Genomic DNA, 22,846 nt, shown 5'->3' with positions numbered 1-22,846 from the left:
ATTCTCCTAGGGATTGTTAAAAATGTCTTCGAAGGTTGATATTGGTTATAAAGAAACCAATCTGGAAACCCATTCGGTAAAAAGGAAAAAATATATATATTGTTTTACCTTTTTGTTTTTCACTATGTTAATTCCTACTAACGACACTACTTGGTGGTGTTGACAGATTTTTTTTAACTGTTTATTTCACTCAACTTTTTGTCACATTTAATAATGGTGTTCTATGTTTTCAGGTTCACTTGCATTAGTGAGCAAATAACCTTATATATTTTAAATTGTCAATATTTGAGGAAGATATCTAAGTATAACTGACTGCCATTAAGCATGGTATTATTAGCACATTTATGAGTGTATGCACATCCCAACTAAGTGAACAGTAAATAATAGTGTTTCTGGTAGCAGCAGTTTGTTTTAAGCTTTTAAGTGGCTCTTCTTGTCAGGGCAGTAAAATCTCAAAGATACTAACTAGACAAAGACAAGTGGAAGTATGAGAGGCATTTGTTGTTTGACTTGTAGGTCATGGTTGACAGTCTGGTACCCTTGTTTTTGCTTCAGTGACTGGAATTTTCCACTGACTGTCTTCCCTGTCCCCATCTCACATCAGGAAATATTACATCAATGGGAAACATTCACATTATAAATTAGACTGTACAGTGTCCAGAATGCAAACACTTTGTTATGGCACTGAGGAGAAATGTGATGCTCTGTTGAAGTACAAGGTGAAAAGAGAAAAAGACAAAGGTCTATCTCAAGGCACTTTCTTTCAAGATAAGACATTTAACTAAAAAGCTGAGCTTTGTATTGTATATTTATATGGGTCACTGTATGTCATATTTTAAATGATATATGCTATAAGTTCAAACACAGACGTACATACACACATCAAGTGTGGCCACGAATTCCACACATACAAACTTAAGTAATGTTTCAAATGCCACATTGACTTGCTTAACTGGTCGGACGAGAGATTGGAGTGGGAGGTATCGACTCTCGAGCCAACAGAGGCAAGAAAAGGAGGAAGGAGGGACAATCAAGGAAGGCAGTATAGTCACAGGTAGAACAAGTGACACGCAGATTGTAGTGTAGGAGATCAGATGAGAGTCGGATTTAAGTTTTGGTGTCGATGGAGATATATTGAATGGAACATAACTAATTAGAAATATTTTACATGCTGGATTATCTATGGGATTCATCCAACATTCACCTACCTCAAAAAAGTAAGTGCGTTTGGATATCTACAGTACACAGTGAAATCTTGAATGCTAATTCAACTGGACCTGTAATATATCCTTACAATTTTACAGAGTTATGGAATTTGTTGTGTAACCTTAATGTTCTCTGTTTTCACTCGTCAGACTCATATTGCTTTTACTTATGTACATGAATGCATCTCTATTTAAATTACACTTTTAGGTGTAAAAACTCAGTACCACTAGTCCAATAAAACAACAACAAACAAACAATCATCACATCTTGCAAATGCAATGATGCAGTGGATTATATGAAAAAATATGTATGACCACAAAGCTGCCTGTCATGAAAATAAGAGATTAGTAGCCTAATGGTTAAAAGGTTGGGGTTAATGATTGAGTGACTATGTAAAGTAGATTGTCATTATGGAATGTTTGCTATGGTATCTCAGATAAATGGTGGCTTGCTTTCAGTCAGCTGCACATTGTCAAAAAGGCAATGAGAAACCATTAAAAATTGATCAGTACATTGAAATCTATTTGACACACTTGAGTACAGTAAGCTGTGGTCATTACAGACATGTTTGCCAATGACTTCTGTACAGGAAAGCCTATTAAGTAAATATGGCAACCCATTATCGAGACAATATTACCACATGCCTGTTAAGTAAATGAAACAATCAAATCAAATTGATAGCTTTAGACTACAATAGTACATTAGATTCTTATAGATTAAAATTGCTTCATCATCATGAAAGTGTTTTTTTTTTTCAGGCATGCCTTTCATGGGTATGACAGCAGCTCACCTAATCCTGCATTTGCTTCCTGATCTGTTTGTTATCAAAGACCAGTCATCTTATCACATGTTTCATTTTCCACAGCTCTTCTGAAGAAACTGTTATATAGGCAGGCCTGCATTTGAATCCAGCCAGCAAGGGACTGTGACTGCATCCTGCCATCATGAATGAGGACAGAGAGAGACATCAAGGTGAAGGGAGTCGGGATGAGACCTGTGGTACCAGACAAGCCCCCAATGTCAAACCTAAACCCAAACCTGACCTTAAAGACAAGGCCACCAAGCAGGATCAAGGGAAGAAGGAGAAACCTGCAAAAGTGAGGCGATCCAAGAGCACCGACTCTGAGAGGGCTGGCAGAGATAGGGGGAGGAGGAGAGAACGAGGACGAAGCACACAAGGTCGGAGGACACGTGGGAGGAGTGAGGATTCCAGACGGGATAGGAAGGAGGAAGGGAGGAAGGCGCAGCACCCTGAAGATGAAATGGCTGATACAGAATGTGTTGTGTGCTTCTGTTCCTATGACAACATCTTCAAGACCCCCAAGCTGCTCTCTTGCGGACACACCTTCTGTCTGGAGTGCCTTGCACGTATCAATGTCTCCTCTCTAGAGCTCAAGTCCCTGTCTTGCCCAGTGTGTCGTGAAATGACAGAGCTCCCCCATGGAAGGGACCTGCCTCAATTAGGCAACAACCTGGACATCTTCCGCAAACTCCCTCAAGAGATGCAGAGGGCGATATCCATTCGCTTCAAACGCAGCAAGGGTCAGTTGGTCCTGAAGAACCCCCCTCCTAGCAGCCCTACCAAATCTACCACACTCTCCCTGCCCAAGAAGAAGCAGGATGGCTCCTCCATGGAGGGTAACGACGTCAACCTCAGCACTCTGGAACAAGGCATTGCTCCGACCACTGTTGTGGATGTAGGAAGGCCCCCCAACAGAGTCAGAGGTCGCCTGCGCAGTTGGTTCCGCTCAGACCAGTGCTACTATGCTGTGGTAGCAACCATCATCACAATCACAGTGGCACTCATGCTAATAGGGATTGTGGCTTTTGTTGTCATGCCCAATGTGGTTGTTCACGGGAAGCCTCACCATGTTAATAACCAAACTCTGGCAGTCTTTCCAACCACAGCAGCAGCACCATGAAGAGAAGGGGGTGAAATAAAGGACAGAAAACCCTCCTGGCTCATATATATAACAATGATTGGGATGGTCTGTGAACCTTAAATGACAGTGACACCAAAAGCAGCACATACTGTATACAGTATGTTTTGGTTTAATGCTCAGTGGACTGAGTGAAAGAAAACAAGGAAGCAAGGAAATCTGTCATTGACTAAAACGTATTTGCAAGCATGAAGAGCTGTTAGCCTAGATTGTCATTGAACGATACCGGCTTAAAGGAGAATTCATTGATTTGGGTGATTTGAAAAACCCTCTGGTCCGCCCAGTTAACAAGATGTGCACATGCACACACTCTACAGTGGGGGGCCAACAGCACGTGCACTAAGGCCCCCACTCGATCATGATTGGATGAAGGCTGGCTAACCCCAAGGACTGTCTAAAGAGGACGAGACGCGAAGACCGTACGGGCGACGCCATGTTGCTCCATGGAAGGAAAGAAACATGCGCAGTTGAGACCAGGAAGTTGTACATGCCCAAATTTGTCTTCGCGTCTCATCCTCTTTAGACAGTCCTTGGCTAACCCTAGCCAAAAACGAAACCTACGGTGTTTTGACCCCAGGGGTTAACTGGGGACAGGGAGGAACTCCTTATATGGTCAGCACACTCTACAGTAGGGAGGATTATAAAAAATAAAATAAAAAGATATTTGAAATCACTGAATATACCTTTAACAGGCCCAGAGTGATGTAGGCTACACAAGAACATGGAGACCAACTTATTTTTATTTCCTTTTTTATGTTTCCTTATGAAGTACATAACTGTGAAAGGCACTCTTGCAATGGACATAGAGAAGGCTATGAACATTTATATGGACAGCATCCATAGTGATGAGAAATCTGTAAGTATTCAGATCAGATGCACTAAACTCCTTCATGAAGAGTACTAAGGATCTTTGCCGGTCTTTTTTATTGGGCCGATCAAAATGTTTGACTCAGGATGTCTACGTTTTGTATATAGCCATTCAACATTGTATAAAGATATATAGATTTGTATTAAAATAAACTTTTAATTTTCATTTATTGTCAAATGTTTTTTAAATGATGTGTATTTTTCTCCAGAATAGAGTTTAATTTAAACAAGGAAATTTGTAGTATAACCTATCATTATTCCCAAAATAGCCTAGTATTAGCCGCAATTTGCAACTCTAGATTTTTTTATAATGGGATGAATCTAGAGTTGCAATACCCTCCATTGACTCCCCATTCATCCAATTTGCGTTTGCGATCTGCTTGTATTAAACGACGTTAAACTCACCAACATTGCAGCTCTAGGCCAAGCTTGAATTATCTTCTTTCAATCTGCCAAGCTTTTGTTTCATAAAAATCCACCGTAGACATGTTATGAGCTACTTTCTGTCAATAAATTCTGTGTTGGAGTTTGGAAGCAGTCACTGAACGGCCCTGCGTTACTGCGTACCACCTGTTTCGCATTTGCACATAATACAGGAGGCAGCAGCGCGACCCGTTAATAAAAACGAGTGCTTCCAAACTTCAACACTTAGAAAAAGAATCACCTGCACAGAATTTCTTGACATACATGTCTACGGTGGATGTTTATGAAACAAAAGCTCGGCAGATTGAAAGAGGATAATTCAAGCTTGGCCTAGAGCTGCAATGTTGGTGAGTTTAACGTTGTTTAATACAAGCAGATCGCAAACGCAAATTGGATGAATGGGGAGTCAATGGAGGGTATTGCAACTCTAGATTCATCCCATTATAAAAAAATCACACCTGTGTGAACTGAGTGGTGCAACTCCCCTCTCCCCCTGCCTCTCTCTCGCTCTGTAATTAGCAGGCAACAGTGCAACACTATCTCGCTCTCTCTGTTTCTGGCACAACAGCGCCACTTTTTCCCCTACTGGTACTCATAGTCACATAGGTGAAGACGGACGGACATTGCTGTTCCTTGGAGTGGTTGCACCACTCAAAAAACCTAGAGTTGCAAATTGCGGCTAAGCCTAGTATCTGTAGTGTAGGCTATGGTGAATAGACTGATCTTCTGGAAAGCTTTAATGCCCGAAAAGATTGTAAGATGTTACCAGCGATGTAAATGGTGGATGCTTGCATTCACCTGGAAAGTCAATATTATGCCAGTCACAGCCAGTCAATGATTAATAAATAATGATGACCATTGTAGAGACACATTTCCAGTGACACCTGATTGCTGACGTTAAAGACTGCATGGCTATTTGCACGTCTGCCTTTTGGAAACTGGTTTTGTTACCCGATAGGCTACTAGCCTACTCCTGAAGACTGAGGTGTCAACAAACTAGGCTGATGATGCATTGCAGACTGTTAGATAATTTGTTCAGGAAGAATATATCTGACACAGTGACACTATACAACTGTGACACAGTGACACTTTTGGGGAGAGTGATTTGCATGTGTTCAGAGTCACAGGGCCGAGAAACCAGTTTGACTATCATGCAGGGGAATTTATGTGCTCTATGAAGGAAATCAGCTGCCATATTTGACTAGGAGATATGATTTGGTCAGTATTAGTAAAATGCTGATCATTTTGGCTTCAACATACATAGGCCTACACCACCAGTCCACAAATGAGATGGTCTAAGTGTCTGAAAATAAATCAGCTGGGCTAAACTTTATCTAGGCTAATTTACCCCAAGTAAGTAAATGTTGACATGTAGTCTAGTTTTTCCAAATCTTATGTTCAAAGATGTTCCTAAGGGTATATGCCTAAACTAAATGCAAAGTTATTTAAAATAATTAGCTAGGCCTAATTGCCCAATTATTTGTGGACTCATGAGTTATGTGGGCAAACCTTAGCCCTAGGCAAACCTTTACAGCTGGACCCCAGCAACAAAAGCCACACACACACACACGCGCGCGCGCGCGCACGCCCACACACCCTCCTCCTTCTTTGACAACATAGCCTAGCTGCTATCACCCATTTACCCCGACCCCGGGCCGGACGAAGCAAATATGGTCTGGGGGGCTGACGCAAACTACTGTAGTGTAACTGTAACCTACGTGCTGACTGCCGGTGTTGGTTAGCTAGGGAGAGGCGGCCAGTGATTGAAGCGTCAAGGAAGTCTAAACTGCAGTGCAGACAGTTGTCATAATATGCTCAGATTATGGCTTCTACTCCTTCTGCGTCTGCCCTGTCTGCTGTTCTCCGGTGTCGGGGGAATATTTTAAGCAGGAATCCACCGAACAAGCGGCCTGTCACACAGGCACGCAGCCTCGGGCTGGCTTATGGGGCGGTGCGCGACTCCACCAGTGAGCGCGGTACCGCGTCCAACCAGCCTGCGTCCACGTTACCAACATGGAAGTGTTTTCTGCGAGGAGAACGTAGTACTGTGTCGAGGGGGGAAGGATCGTCAGCCACGGTGAAATCAGCGCCGCTGGAGGACAAAACGTTGCTGACAAATACAAATGATCGTGGAATTAAACATCTCCGTCGTTCACACTGGAGAACGTGCACGCCGCCAGAGGACGCGCGTCCTTACGTGACAGGTGCAGGTGCCCCGAACCCGAATGCACCGGTGCGCGCGCGCACATTGCAGTCTACGGCACCTGGAAGAGTTGAACTTGAATCCTCTGTTTTTGCATCACACATTTATACAATAAAGTGTTTGCAGAATATCAAAGAACTTCCAGTTTTGAATGTGTCAGTGATTTTGCCAAGTTCGAAGGAAAGTGTAGGGCAAATGATAGTACCCCTTTTCATTCTAAAAGGGTGGTCGACTCTGAAGAATACCTGCATATCTTTGTCTATTTTGGTGTCAGAAATGATTTATTTTAACCTGGGGGTCTTGTCCTGCAGCCCTGATAATGCAAGAGAGATGGATGAACAGGGGAAAAGTACTACGCAAAATGTCTCAAATGTCCAACAGGTGAGCAGTTAAATCGTTATAAATGTCTAAAAGATGGGGTCCTAAAAACCCAAACTAATTGTCTGTTGTTCACACTTTCAGGTAAAGGGACCCAGTGATCCATTGAAAGTCTGCTCCGATTCTAGACCGAAGAGCAAAGAGAATCGACCTGATTGAGACAAGAATGAGGCCATGGCACCCTATACTGCAATTTATCATAGGCCTATATTTTTTGCCATTGTGATTGATTGATTGAAATATTTATTAACAGTTTGCAGAATTACAGTACATTTCAAGCACAAACTCAATACAAAGGCTGTTAGTGTTAATTGTGAGTGGACGACCCAATTAAGCATTACACTTGTTTACAATAGGGTCCACCATGTTCAATTCATCGTTGTGATGTGATCTCAAAATTGGACACTGGAAACGAATGTTCATTAATAAAATGTATAGAATCAGAAGTACTGAAGCATCAAGTTCACAAAGGATTTCTTTCCTATTTCTGAAGTGTATCATAATAAATGAAATGCTGAAACTTGAGCTGACTTGTAGCTACGATGTATTATAGCCAGGCTAGCTTTATTACCATACAATCAGAGCTATCAGCTATGTTGAGTATTTCTGCCAAATTATTGGCAAATAATTGGGCCACTTGAATATGTGATGGATTTTATGTACAAAACATGTGGGCATGGGCATTAGGCATTTGTTTAATACATGTAATGTGAGTTTGAACTTGTGCAGAAAACATGGACAAATTCAATTGATTTATTAGCCTACATTTCACTCAACCACAACTGCTGCTATTATTAGTTTTTTTTATAGCATATTTCACATCTGACCTATGCTTTAAAGTGAAGAATAAACTTTCAGTGTTGTCCTAATAATAAGAGAATCGCGTTATGTAATTTCTAAGGTGACGGTCGGGGCGGGACTTCCTGTTAACATGTTATCCGGAAGTTGTCGTCCGACTTCTTCAGTCTTGTGAGAAACAAGGAAAAGTAACGAGATTAGTTGACTTTATCGTGTATAATTCGCTAATGCGACATTTCACAGCGACACAGTACGTTCTTGTAATTTCGCTCGTTTACTTTCGCCGATTGTCATCGAAGAAATAGCCGAGAAATGGCTACAGAGGGAAGAAACTCTTATATTGTCAAGGTAAGGGCTAATTTCACTGAACACGTTCTTCCTTCAGCTGTACGTTATTTTGTACAGCCAATATGTCATTCGATCTGATGGACATGCAACAAGCAATTATGTGTTTTCATTATATAGTTATTGGTCAGTTAGAATAACTCTGGTTTAGCTTAATTTGTGTGCTAGCTACAGGTGATAATAAAATCGATTTGTGGCACCGGGGTTGGATGTCACACATTCCTCTGTGCACCGACTGCATGCAGTGTGCAGTCCAATACCCATATGCTATTGCTAACCTAATTTCCTCATAAACGATAATATTGTAACTATTTAATTGTATTCATGTAATTGAATAGGTTATGGGATTTAATAACTTTGATAACAGGATCAGTTTTATATAGCCTTTTTAACTGTACATATGCTTATCTATATGCTTATGTTTGTATTCTGACTTTGTCATAACAAGGAACATTTTTATTTCAGGTGGAATTGGATAATGCAAGTTGAGGATCCAGAAATGCAAGATGCATCCTTTGCCCACCTGAATCTCTGCAGTGCCCAGCTTCATCTCTTTGTCACTGTAGTATGGCTTAGTAAATAATAATATTTAGTTGGTATACACAATCGGAATAAAAGTGTGGGTCTTACTTCATTATGCTCTTGTGATGAGTCACAAGGTACTCCTCCCTGTGTCCTGGGCGTACAGTTCATTTTTATGACACCATTCCTTCAGCACCCTGTCTTCCTGACCCCGCTCCACCCTCTCTTCTGAGATTTGGGCCATGCTTCGCAAAAGAGGCTCTCTCATTCTCGGTGGTACGCTACTATTTGTCACCTGGAATGCCATACTGGTGCTTCTGCTATGGGGGAGGCCCCCGTCTGGGCAGTCAGACAACAAGCCAAACAGAGAGCAGAGGGAGCTGGATGAAGGGCCAGCTTTTGATGTGGCGGCCGATGTGCTTCGCATGGCTGACACATTTGAAGCAGAGCTTGAACTGCAGAAGAAGATCCTCCTACAGATCCAGAGTCATCGGTCACTGTGGGAGCTACCGAATAGAAGTGGACAGAAGCTTGCACCCCAACAGACTGCAATTCCTATCCTGGTTATTGCCTGTAACAGGGTCACCGTGAAACGCTGCCTGGACAAGCTCTTAGAGTATCGACCGTCAGCGGAGCTCTACCCGATCATTGTCAGTCAGGACTGTGGACATCCTGAGACGGCGGAGGTTATACATTCTTATGGTAATCAGGTGACTCACCTAAAACAGCCAGACTTGACAGATATCGTGGTGCGTCCGGAACACAAGAAGTTTCAGGGTTATTACAAGATCTCCAGGCATTACCGCTGGGCTCTCAACCAAGTGTTCAAGACCCTGTCTCATTCCTCAGTTGTGATTGTGGAGGATGACTTGGAGGTAATACCATAGTTCAGTGATTTTCTACCTCGGACCCCCATCTGAAAATATCTTGTGCTCATAAAAGATTTGTTAAAATGTTAAAAAAAAGTATTGTCAATGTAAGTACTACAGTATTTACATTGGCTATTTGAAAATAGCCGATCTACAAGATGAGCTCACACTCACTTTAGTTTATCCCTATTTAACCAATTTAGGCCTGAGGCCGATTCTAAAACAAAAAAAACCTTCTAAAACCTAACCTAAGGTTTTCTGAAAACCTTCAAATGAAAACAATGCTGTTGCTATAGACTATGAGACACAGAGAAGTGTATGAGACACAGAGGTGGCTCCCGGCATGAAAACTATAACAACGTATAAGTTACACACTCTGTCTAAATGGGTTAATGGGTATAAACCATAGTGATGAAACAAATTTTGATGTTATAACTAATTTTGCTGGGGACCCCCTGAAACACCTTCAAGGACTTGTGGAGGTCCCCGGACCTCACTTTGAGAACCACTGCCATAGTTGTTATTAGTATAGTTAACACAAGTTAGGATTGTGTTAACTATACTTCAGTTCACCTATTGTATACTAGTACAGTGTTACATTTATTTGTGTTAATAAAGTATATTTAAATGTTTATTTTCTTCCTCTAGGTGGCACCAGACTTCTTTGAGTACTTCCGATCCCTTCATCCAATGCTGAAGTCTGACCCAAGCCTGTGGTGTGTGTCAGCCTGGAATGACAATGGCAGGGATGGCTTTGTGGACCCTGGTAAAGCCAACCTGCTCTACAGGACAGACTTCTTCCCTGGCCTGGGCTGGATGCTCCTCAAGGAGCTATGGGATGAGTTGGAGCCTAAGTGGCCTGCTTCCTTCTGGGACGACTGGATGCGCCAGCCGGCGCAGCGCCGTGACCGGGCCTGTATCCGCCCAGAGATTTCACGCACTTTGACTTTTGGTAGGAAGGGTGTGAGCCTGGGCCAATTTTACGACAAGTACTTGCGCTACATAAAGCTGAATTCTGAATATGTGCCTTTCACTAAATTGGATCTGAGCTACTTGAAAGAGGAGACCTACAGACAAGAGTTTGAGAATAAAGTTTATAGTGCTCCTGTGGTGAGTTATGAAGAGGTCAAGCAGGGTCAACTGACTGGATCGGGGCCCTTTCGTCTGCAGTACTCTAGCAAGGACAGTTTTAAAGTCCTGGCCAAAAACCTGGGGGTCATGGACGACTTAAAGTCTGGAGTCCCACGGGCAGGATACAGGGGCGTTGTCAGTTTCATGTCGAGGGGGAAGAGGATCTATTTGGCACCCCCTCCCGGATGGACCCGATATGACCCCACCTGGAGTTGATCTGATATGCAGTAACCTGATTGAAATCTGTATGTGTCAATGAGGAAGACCATTCTAGGCCAAAGAATGAATTAGTTTCAAGTTTGTATTTGAATGAATGCTAAGATGTAATCTATCTCTGTGTCGATTATAAAGAATGGTTTATCCTCCTTCCTGATATAGGACTTATTGCCAATACCACTCAGGTCTTTTTCATGATTCCAAAACATATTTTTACAGTGCAGGATAAGCCTTAGCCTACATAATGATTTAACATAATTGCTGTAAAAATCAAGAGATTTATTTTTATATTATGCTATGCATATATTAATTAATTCATTCAATGTGATAGCCTATTTTGTCACATTTGTTTAAATTAAATTACTGGTAACCTCTGTTCTTGATTTTTATTTGTCTGGTACAAATGTCTGTACAAACTGTGCAACTGTTTTGTTTTGTTATTTTGGTGGTGGTCACACTGGTCACCAATAATGGGCCTAACTAATATAATCCCTCTTTCTCTCTGCCCTGTGGTAATTCTCATTGATTACATTTCAATCATACTACTTTTGATTTAATAATTGTCCAAAGAGGCCTCCATACATTCTTGTCACAGTATTAAAATAATAATAATACGTGTTATATTTTTGGAATAAAATTACCCATTTAACCTTTAATGGAAGGAACATTGTGTTCTTAGTTATATTTATTGTCCCATTTATTTTGGGTACAAAATCTGAAGTTTACCGTTTCTTCATGTAAGAAAAAAAACAATGTAATGCAAATAAATGTTAATATAATAATATGCAATAATAATGACTGGCCTCCGAGGTGGTGGAAAGACTGGTGAGGCGAGGTTATGACTGGCCTACGAATTTACGATGCGGGTAACAACTTTTGTGTGTGTTGGGGAGGGGGACTTGCGTCCTACGGTAGCCGTTGGGGTTCAAGTGGTTCGAGTGTTTACTTTTCTTCCACAATGAACTGAGCTGGGAAGAGGGGCTGCTACGGGGGTTCATTTGGAGAGATGGGGGTAAAGCTCCGGGTAAGGGAGGGACATAGCGATGGGCCTCCGTTGTTCTTTACTTTGACATATTTAATTATACCTGAGTAAGGGCCGGTTTAATGCAGAGAGCATTTGCCTATTAGCGAGCTACCCTGCTAGCCTTGTCTGGTCAACATCCAGAAGGGAGGTATTCAATGGGTTTCATTTCGTTAAATTCGTTGTGATCTGATGGTGCTTGTACATCGCTAACCAAACGACATTATTTGCTCTGTCGTTATTTTATGGCTGTGGCATTCTATACCGTTGGTTGTTAACAGGGATTGTCGCGGTTCGATCCCCACCGAAGTCAGCTATCGTTAGCTACGTAACCTGAGCTCACGTTTGCTTCCAGCAGCACTAACGTGTAGACTTGGCCTGTGATGGAGCCAGGCGACTTGCGAGAAAGCCCCGCCGGGTCTGGGGACTCCGAAGCGGGTGAATGGAGGGAAGAAATACCTCCATTGCAGAGGTCCGTTGCAGAGGTCAAAGTTGTTGAAACTAATAATAATAAAACTACACTAGAAACGTCCCACGAGGATGGTGGTCGAGAGAGACTGAAGAGCGAGGGGCCACAGAGCCCCTACGAAGAAGAACTGGACCCCAGAATTCAGGTACGAGATGAGAGTTCATAGAGAAGCGTGTGCTCGTTTGGAAAATGGGAATTGTGGGAATATAACGAGAATAAAACGTGTTTACAATTAATGATGATTAAGACAAATTAGCCGCAATTTGCAACTCTAGATTTTTTTATAATGGGATGAATCTAGAGTTGCAATACCCTCCATTGACTCCCCACTCATCCAATTTGGTTTGCGATCTGCTTGTCTTAAACGACGTTAAACTCACCAACATTGCAGCTGTAGTCCAAGCTTGAATTATCCTCTTTCAATCTGCCGAGCTTGTTTTTTATAAAAATCCACCGTAGACATGTTATGAGCTACTTTCTGTCAAGAAATTCTGTGCAGGTGATTCTTTTTCAAAACGTTTTTAAAGGTAAACCACACCAATGCAACTCATTGAGTTGCAATGCGTTGCATTGGTGTGGTCTACCTTAAAAACTGTTTCGTCCCAACCTGACCCTTTGGTGTGGTTTGGGCTTTAGTCTTTGCAGACCTTGTTTTGAACTGCTTTCCTCGAACTGGACTTACTCTACAAACTGTTGTACAATTTTCAATCAATCGAACCAGAATGATGGTACTTTTCATGAAGTGAAGCATGCATGTTTTGACAAGTGACAGGAGGATACTATAGCCTACCTTTATTATCACAATACTGAGACAATTTGCAAATATATATATGCACTACGCAGGCTACAGTATATATATACATTGTGTGTGTCTTAATATCAATACACAAGTGATAAATCATGTACGTATTTGTCTTACAGGAGGAGTTGGAACACCTCAATGAAGCTAGTGCAGAAATCAACAAACTAGAACTGCAGTTGGATGTAAGTGTAAATAGTACAATAGTTGTTGTATAGTATATGGTAATTAATAATCTACAAATGTAAGCAAAGGTCTTATGAATATATTTTTTGCAACATACACCCACTTTCAAATGTGTTGAAGTTTACCGTGTTGATGATCTGTCTGTCACCAACTAATTAATTAAACTAAATGAGAAAAAGGTAGCACATCCAAAATCCATCCAATGTAATAAATGGCGGACAAAGTACTCACATTTCCATTTCTTTATTAGCACACACCAAAAAGGAACGATTACGCGTTTGAGCCTTCATCAGAGCTCTGGGTTTGAGATGCTCTGCCAAAGTGGATCAAAATACATAAACACTAATTTCTCGGCCTTCATGGTTTATGGTGTTTTAGTATGGTCAGTTGTTATAATACAGTGACATATAATCACATTGCCTTATCTTCCATCCAGGATGCCAGGTCAGGGTATAGAAAGATTCTCACCGACTCTGCCAGAAAACTGAATGCCCACAGCTCCCAGCTCGGCAGCTGCATAGAGAAAGCCAGGCCATACTATGAGGCTCGACGTCTTGCCAAAGAGGTACGCAATTCAATTGTGTGTCCATTTTGTGTAAAATAAATATGAATCCACTCACAGGCGTGCAATCCGTTGTTGCATTACTATAAATTATATTTTAAATTCAGCAACAGAAACAAATTTGGGGAGTTGGGAGTGATTAGGTCAGATAAAGAGCCCCATGATGCTCAAACAAAGAAACAGTTAATACTGTTTTAGGACAGTACTAGCCCCATGATGTTCAAACAAAGAAAAACAGGAAGTAGATTACATAATCTGGAAAGCATCATGTGAACTCTTACTAAAGATTCCTGAAAGCCTACTTTCCTTAGTGGGAGCACTCTTTTGAGCCCCCCACCACACTTATAAACGGTACTTTTTGGCCAAAAGGGGATTTTGTTGCCACCGGGGAAAAAAATACTTTTAATTACCGATATTGCCCAGAGAATTGCCTCATAGAGAATATTTTTCCTCTAGAGAAAAAAAATCCCTTTCTGGCCAAAAAGTACCTTTTTATACGTGTGGTGGGGGGCTCAGAGTGCTCCCACTAAGGTAAGTAGGCTTTCTAATGACACAACCCGCCTTTGTTTTGGTGAGTAGCAAAAACGTTCTTTTTATTTACGCTAAAGACGAGAGGCTGGTCTGAATTCATGCGAGCGGCGGAAGTCGAGAGTAACATAACTCTAAATGCAACGCATTAGAGCTATGGACCAGAGCTATACACGTCCCAGACTCTTCTCCATATTGGCTCCAACACTGTGGAACGAACTCCCAATATATCATTGCAATTAGAACTCCAGACTCACTTCCAATCTTCAGTCTTATGCAAAGGCTAAACATTTAATTTAGATAGCATGTTATGTAGACAGATGCCAGGCAATTTGTAGACCTGACATCATATAGTGTGGATAGTTTCAATGTACAGATTACCTTGTTTACTGTAAATCACTCTGGATTAAGAGCATTTGCAAAACAGGTAGTTGTCTTTTATTGTTCTGTTGCATACACACCAATCAGCGATTTGGTTTCACCTGGTGTTGCTGTGGCGATCAGTGTGAAAGGGCCATCCATAGCCTCGGGTGAATACCATTTTGGGTTGTCTAATCTCCCCACCCCCCACTGATAAAACCGGGTGCTGCAATACCAGGTCAAATGTACTTGATGTACTTCATTTCTCTTGACTACATACTTGATGCTCTCTGAAATGACACCCATCTGTTCCTCCAAACAGGATAAACTAAATTCTAAAACAATATATGCTAATATGTAGAGCTGGGTCAATTTCTGGTTTACCTGGTCTGGTCCAGTATACAAACTTCCGGTACACGTCTAGCCACATCTTAAGAACAGCAACCGATGCAGACAAACATTGTGATAAATCCATCTTGTATTGATTAGTAATAAGGCATATGTCTTAATTAACATAACATTTTTGGTTATAAAGGGAGCCATGCGTCACATACATAGGGCTTTACTGTTGAGGGTTCTGTGTAGGTGACTCTCCCATTGCGGTAGTGTGTGTGTTGTGTTTATACTACACCACACGTGTAGCTTGTAGCTGCTAGCTGTACACATATAACACAAAATGTGGAAATGCAAAAAGAATGATCAGAGAAGGGAATAACTCTGACCTGGCCGGTAACAAGGAGGACAGACCAGATGTCACTGACACTAACACCATGTTGTTTACAAAGTGGGACCTATCGGTGTGTATCAGTATTTCCAGGTTGCTATTAAATAAAAGATCACACCGGTTTGGAATTTGTTTAATCGTTGTCATTTTTTCTTCGTTTCACAGTTGATTTGTTATGTTATTTACAACTTCCTTGCCTTATGATTGGTTGTCCCCTTCCTCTAGGCGCAGCAGGAGACCCAGAAGGCTGCACTGAGTTATGAAAGAGCCGTTTCCATGCACACAGCCGCCAGGGAGATGGTGTATGTGGCAGAGCAGGGTCTGATGGCTGACGGCAAGAACACCCTGGATCCAACCTGGCAAGAGATGCTCAACCATGCCACCTCTAAGGTAAGGACTCCGTAATTATTTGCTGGAAAGGAGGGGCCTCTATCATTATGACACCAAACACAACTTTTCCTTATACAATTCCTTCCTCATCAAGATTTTTGGTGACCTTACTTGGAGACAGACCCCTAAAATGTGAAGGAAGTAAAGAATACACACATACATGATATTTTATTATGTTCAGGACAGCCTCAGGGAAATAAACTCTCTCTGAGCCTGGTACAGGCTTGGTTATTTCTGCTACAGTATGTGTACTGTCGGCCTTAACTCTGTGTGTTGACATGTGTTGTACATGTCTGTCCTTAGGTGAATGAGGCAGAGGAGGAGCGCCTCCGCAGTGAAAGGGAACACATGCGTGTCACCCACGCTTGTCAGGAGGCAGAAGCTCGGGTCCAGACACTGCAGAAGTCCCTCAAGAGAGTCATTGTCAAGTCCAAACCCTACTTTGAGCTTAAGGCTCAGTTCAACCACATCTTGGAGGTAATTCCAAGTGATGATAGTGCTGCAATTAATAATTCAATCAACACACGTCACACACACGCACGCACGCACGCGCGCACACACACACACACACACACACACACACACACTTGTGAGGGTAAATGTACTGAAAGCTGCAGACTTGACAAAAACAGTCTGTAGTTCATGTCATGGATTTACTGTAGGTCATTATTTGCTCAGTGGCATGAAATCAATGCAGGTGTTGATGAATGCTCTATATTAGGGCTGGGCAATATGAATTCAAATATTCATATTCAATATCATGATGATATCAAACCTGTGCCTCGATTACCATTAATGAACGGTTATTTAAAGAAAAGAAAAATAGCATATCTACAAGCTCACAATGGGTTGTTGCGATGTGTTGTGAGCCTGTATATCAGCTAGCTTCACAATTTTTACACGCCAACATTGGCAATGAAGTACAATACAGGGGTAAGTGGTTAATCAGAATAATCGATTTAGTCGATTATAGAAAATCGATTAAAAAATGGTCTTTGTTTTTATACAATAAATCTCATCTCATTCTGGCTAATCACAATTTGTGTCTTCAGTGTTTGTGTTTACACACTGTTGTCTTCAATGTTTGTTTACACAAATGCCCCTCAAAAATATTTTTTGAATCACAACTAGTATAATTCAGCTATTGGTTCTAAATATGGGTTTTGATATATTTTCGGTTAATTGCCCAGCCCTACTCTGCATTCTTTGTGACTCCAGGAGCACAAGACCAAAGTGATGCAGCTGGAACAGTATGTGGCCAAGGTGAAGACCCGCTACTCCATCGCTTTGCGCAACTTGGAGAAAATCAGTGAGCAGATCCACGCCCAGAGGGGGCAGGACCCAGCGGATGGAGGACTGGCCATCAGCTGCGTCGTACGGAGCCCCCCAGTGGGCGCAGAGTGCGACAGTGGTATCCAGAAGAAAGGCGGAGCCTTTGGAGGCGGGCCGGTGGAGAGAGACGGGCCGGATAAGACCAACGATCTGGTAGAGAAGTACAGGGAGGGCGAGAGGGAGCGTGCCGGGTCGGACTCCCACTCGGTCTTCAGCCTGCAGACCATCGCTTCCGACCTGGAGAAGTGCGACTCCGTGGAGCACCTTGGGGACTTCAGCGATGTGGGGAGCGTGACGGGCGACGAGGTGGACAGAGACAGAGGAGCGATGGATAACAGAGACCCCACCATCAAGGAACGCCAACAGCAATTCTACAAACAGCACCACCGAAGCTTCAGTTTGTGAAGCTGATGTCATAGTTGTCGTATTAATCCTGGAAGACAAAACCGAAAGCAAGCAGCAACAGCGTTTCTACTTGTACTCGCTTAAAAAGAAAACACGAGTTACCTAACCTGACAATATAGGCAAATACCAAAGTATAAAAGCGTGAGTTCAGTATGAAAGTGAAAGAACTGGAGTAAAGCAATGATATAGGTGTATGATAATCTATAAAGAAGCACAGGTACATTCACTGGCAACACTTTATCATGAGACTGATATATTGCATCACAGTAGAAGGACATTACCGGTATTCCTAAACTTTACAGACCTTTTGAGGTGAGTTAAATCAGTGGTTCTCAGTGGGGGAGATCAAAAGCCATCAAACTATACTAAAATATACTGTTCAAACATAAGCCAAATTGTCAAATAATATAAGAAAGAGGCAGAAATTGTGAAAATAGCCGATCTACAAGCTCACAACGCCTCGCTATGTGAGGCATTGTGAGCTTGTATAGATGTGCTATTTTCATACTATCTGTGGTGTGGAGCCGAGTCACAAACTTGAATGCCTCAAATCCTACATTCCAAGTGCTTGTCAGGGTGGGGGGCCCCAGTTCAAATCTTATTATTTTGGGCGGTCACAGCATGAAAAGGTTGAGAACCACTAAGTTAAATAACCTCTTATACTCTGGTAGTAAGGGAACCTGGGAGGCGTAGCTCCTATAGCACGAGCTGCAAAGGATGAACCCTATATGCAGGGCCTGCATCATTTGTTCCTTTCTGAGATAAGTGGTTGATCTAATTTGATTAGACTGGTAAAAACAAGCTCTTCGTTATTTTCACCATGACATGTCAAGTAAAATCAGTGTTTCCTTCAAGGTGTAGCGGTGCAGGATCCATCCGCGTACGCTGAGATCTCCACTACTTTTAACAATACGCATCAACTTGTTCTCTACAGGAAAGAATGATAAAACGGTTCTCTTTCTGTGCTGTGAGAAAAAGCATGTTCGGGTTCACATTTCATGTATTTATTTCCAGTGATCTATGTCTATGTAGTGTTTTGGCAAGAAAGAAGAATGCGTTTTTGATTATTCCTAAAACAAAATTTTAAAAAAAGAAGAAAAGGTTGATGAAATGTACTGGATAGAGCCTTAAAACAATTAAGAGAGCCACAGACTATTCTGTTTGCATCAAGACAGCATGCACTCCAAACTAGCTATTTATTTAGACATGAAATGTCTCATTCAGGGCTATACGATCAAATGAACACTTAAGAGTTGTGACTTAATTTTTTTTATTGCATCAGTAGTTTTGCTGTACTTTGCTGTGTTATTCAAAACCCTGTCCCAGATTTCCTCATTTCAATATTGTTTACTATTGTAAAGGTAGATTTCATTTGTGCAAATTTCATCCTCAATTGTAATTTTAAGTGTGCCTTGACCCAAAACACCTGACAAATTAAGCCTGTATAGTGACGTCATTTTAAACTGAATAATATGAAATTCTAGCTGTATTTAGAAACACTTGGAAGGAGTTTGTGTACCCTTTTATGGTCTTTTTTTTTATTATTGTGAATCAGCTGAGTATGAGTTTTGAGATTTAATTTTACTCATTTGTTGTATTTTCTGACATAGGTATACAGTATATATACTGTATTATATAGTATATATCCTGTATCATATATATTACATATGTGATATATAATATATGTCTACTGTATATGTATATATATGTTGTGGAAGTTTTAATGTGAAAAACAATTAAGTCAAGAGATGACTTGTAAATGTATGTAATTATTACAAAGTTGGAAAATAATGAAATGTACAGAGACATATAGTGGATTTGAATATTTGAGAGATTGTACAGTTCTCGACATTCTGATATTTTAAGCATGTCGTGCACACTTGACCGCCTGTCTTAATCCCACTCCTTTATGTTTAACACTCCCAACATTTACATTCTCAAGAACACTCTTCACGTCTTCAACTCTTGATGGTATTAGTGTGACTTTGACATGCCACTCATATTATATTGTTCAACTAACTGACTCAACCATGTATGCAATAGCCTAGTGTAAAAAAACAAAAGATTCAATATCAATAAAACATTGCAACCTGTAATTTTTCTTGTGTGTAACTTATTATATACTTCCTTTGTTTTGTGTTTCTTCTTGCTAGGTTATTTTCGTGAACAGGAATGTAGGGCCAGCTTGTATAGGAGGAGATGATGTGAATTTTGGTTTTGTTAGGAAGAGTGATGGTGAGACACAGCAGAAGCAGAGGTTATCTATTCCCGCCATGCTTCAATTATTCAGTAGAGATATAAATATGAAGGAGAGCGGTGGTCTCGGAATAGATGGCAGGGGAGGAGAGGCACTGGCAGGAGAATGCAAAGACAAAAGGAGACGGGACAGGAGGCAGGAGTATGGTTTGTTAGAATGACCACTGACCACTTACAAAAACTACTGATTGTTGCTTTGATGACATAAGCTCCAGAGGGCTTTACAGCAGCTTAACGTATAGCCATAGAGTGACTATACTGGACTCGCCCCATGATCCGGTCTTCAAACCCTGATGATGATCCACGGTGGGATCAATACACGAGCTTTTAATAAGATATAAGACCAAAGCCTCCTCGGATGTATTATGAATCTGATCATAATAATATGGTAGACCAGTTAAATAGGCGTGCTTCATCCAGGTTGCTGCTGAGCTGACTATATGCGTGAGAGAGGGAGTGTTACGCACCCTACGTCTCCATCATGACGTCGTGAATATAGCTGGAGATTGTAGGGGGGGAAAGCGGGGAGTGTGGTGGCAAATCGCTGCTCCGTCGTATATGGGATGCGTTTTGTATATAGTCGTGCATGTACCTCTGTGGATTATTGTCATGTATTTATTTTTGGCGTGCGCCCAGCCCCAAGCAATAACATAGCCTACACCGAAGAACACAGCATACGTTTTGTTTTTTGTGGCATTCTGTTTACGCACACGGTGCTATAGTTGCACATTTATAGCCATATCGACAATAGCCATACACATCGTTATAAAGACATTCTTTTACCAAATAATCCGACACCGCGGGCTTTATTCCCCGACGAGTCCCACCCGAAGGACCTTATCTTCACTGAGCGCATCGAAACTAATAGTAAGTAACGTTACTACAGCATCGCTTCAGTGTGTCATATGTTACTGTTGGTTGCAGGATTTGACTACATTGATTTATATGTGAAAATATAATTCGATTTCACAGCATATATACAGTAGTATAGGCTACTGTATACCAAAGAACGTTTTTTATCATATTTTATATATGTACAATGTATCTGTATAGGCTATTTTCATAAAACAGAGAGCTGTTTGTTTTCATTTCTCTGTTCCACGACCATCCTAATCTACCGTTTACCATTCTGGTGCTTTGGGGGGGAAAACGTCTCGAAATGTAGCGTCTTGATTTTTGAAATAATCATCCAGTCCAGTTAACTGATTTGAGCTGAACTGAGCTGGACATTCATACTTTTGTAGGAGCGTTTTTAGATGCCGATTCTGTGTGCAGACGTCTTGTAAATAATGGTCGGCCTTCCTTCACATGCAGGCCATCATCACGGATTCCCTTGTCAACAGCCTACCAGTAACTACCGGCAGCATACGGTTGGTGGCACCCTTACTGTGACCCTCACGTCTCAATAGTTCATGCTCACTCATGCACAAATCACAGTATCTGAGTCAGTGTGTGCATGATGTGTCATCATAACGACCAAGAGCTTAATAATTCTCCATCCACCAGTAGGCTGCTGGCAACTGCGCTAACAATCTGAACATGCCGCGCTGTCCATGGTTCTGAAGCGGACCAGAATCGTCCCGTGGCCGCCTTCGGGATTAACATATACTCAAGGGGTTTTATGGCAATGGATTTGTTTTTACGTCCGGACTCGGAATCTACCCCGTCCAGGACATGCAGGCAATGTGTAGCCTAATTCAGCAGTAATTCAGTCGAGGTAGATGATAAAGATGGACAACACACCCATTAACACATGAACATAACATTTAAAGGTTCTTAGAATCGATCCTTATCATGGTATAGAGTAGACTATATGGACAACTGTGGTACATGTATAGTCCATGCAGGGTGCTGCCTGAAATTGGTCTTAATTGCGCTGTAAGCTTGAGGCAAGTTGAGCCACATCAGTGGTTGTGGTGGTGGGGGGTGTCTTTCATATTTCTGCATCATAGCCTCCATATGGATGAAGTTAACTGGCTTTGTACTTTCTAGGCTGTCTCATCCATGCCAGACTCAGAGTCAGACTATTCGCTTTTATGTTACACAGTATGGTACCAGTTATATTAATGTCTCCTGCTGAGGCGCATATCCAGTATACACAATGCACATGCTGCACACACATACTCACACATGCACAAACACTGACACACACAAGCAGGCCCCCTACTCAACATGTATGCACAAGTCCTGCACAAACACTGACACACACAAGCAGGCCCCCTACTCAACATGTATGCACAAGTCCTGCACAAACACTCTAAAAATACACTGGCTAATGCTAATGAAATATCCAGCAGAATTTGTTTGTCTGTCTTCTATAAGAAATCCTTGCCGCCATCTGTCTCCCTCTGTGGTGCTTTGCTTTGTTGCCACACCACCACCCATCACACAGTGTATATTTGTATGTGCAGTGTATGTGCAGTGTATGTGCAGTGTGTGTGCAGTGTGTGTGTGTGTGTGTGTGTGTGTGTGTGTGTGTGTGCGTGTGCGTGCGTGCGTGCGTGCGTGTGTGTGTACGACATGTGTGACTTTGTGTATTTGAGACCACAGTATAAATCCAAATGTATTATTCAACACTGCAAATGAGCAGCTATATATAGGGTTGTGTGTTATACTTTGATACATCCAAACTTAATGGATGTGTGTGTGTGCGTGCGTGCGTGCGTGCGTGTGTGTGTGCGCAGCTGCGTGCATACTGTTACTACTGTATACACATACACACAACATGCACACTTCATTGTGTATCTGTCATGCCAGTGTGTCTGTCTGTTTCTGTGCGTGTGCATGACATGTCTGCGTGTGCTTGTGCGTGTGTGTGTGTGTGTGTGTGTGTGTGTGTGTGTGTGTGTGTGTGTGTGCGCGCAACCCATTTTTTCACCCAGTGTCAATTATCTAATGTAATCCTGGGCGCTACAC

The 22,846-nt window shown here is 41.8% G+C and overlaps 3 protein-coding genes across 4 annotated transcripts; all 3 read left to right on the top strand.

The window, feature by feature from the left end:
- The first annotated feature begins 1,089 nt into the window (after positions 1 to 1,089).
- Positions 1,090 to 7,235, top strand: rnf183 (ring finger protein 183). 2 transcript variants are annotated; one of them, XR_013790177.1, is made up of 3 exons: positions 1,090 to 1,217; positions 6,951 to 7,020; positions 7,102 to 7,235. XR_013790177.1 is itself a non-coding variant. In XM_079503115.1 (2 exons), exon 2 carries the CDS (start codon positions 2,151 to 2,153, stop codon positions 3,126 to 3,128), a length of 978 nt encoding a protein of 325 aa, XP_079359241.1. In that variant the 5' UTR covers positions 1,090 to 1,217; positions 2,072 to 2,150; the 3' UTR covers positions 3,129 to 3,464. The 2 variants fall into 2 exon arrangements, 1 of the variants encoding a protein (XP_079359241.1); XM_079503115.1 differs by lacking the exons at positions 6,951 to 7,020; positions 7,102 to 7,235 and adding an exon at positions 2,072 to 3,464.
- A 695-nt stretch (positions 7,236 to 7,930) lies between these two features.
- Positions 7,931 to 11,403, top strand: mgat1a (alpha-1,3-mannosyl-glycoprotein 2-beta-N-acetylglucosaminyltransferase a). The gene is made up of 3 exons (XM_079503536.1): positions 7,931 to 8,163; positions 8,626 to 9,557; positions 10,200 to 11,403. Exons 2-3 carry the CDS (start codon positions 8,925 to 8,927, stop codon positions 10,896 to 10,898), a joined length of 1,332 nt encoding a protein of 443 aa, XP_079359662.1. The 5' UTR covers positions 7,931 to 8,163; positions 8,626 to 8,924; the 3' UTR covers positions 10,899 to 11,403.
- A 441-nt stretch (positions 11,404 to 11,844) lies between these two features.
- On the top strand, positions 11,845 to 19,770 carry sh3bp5la (SH3-binding domain protein 5-like, a). Its single transcript, XM_079504102.1, has 6 exons — positions 11,845 to 12,533; positions 13,310 to 13,372; positions 13,810 to 13,938; positions 15,773 to 15,937; positions 16,241 to 16,414; positions 17,156 to 19,770. The coding sequence occupies exons 1-6, from the start codon at positions 12,303 to 12,305 to the stop codon at positions 17,672 to 17,674; spliced, it is 1,281 nt and encodes a 426-aa protein (XP_079360228.1). The 5' UTR covers positions 11,845 to 12,302; the 3' UTR covers positions 17,675 to 19,770.
- Positions 19,771 to 22,846: the final 3,076 nt, after the last annotated feature.

Source organism: Electrona antarctica (assembly GCF_951216825.1).
Source record: "Electrona antarctica genome assembly, chromosome: 6".
NCBI lineage: Eukaryota > Metazoa > Chordata > Actinopteri > Myctophiformes > Myctophidae > Electrona > Electrona antarctica.
This window is presented reverse-complemented; position numbering and strand designations above follow the sequence as displayed.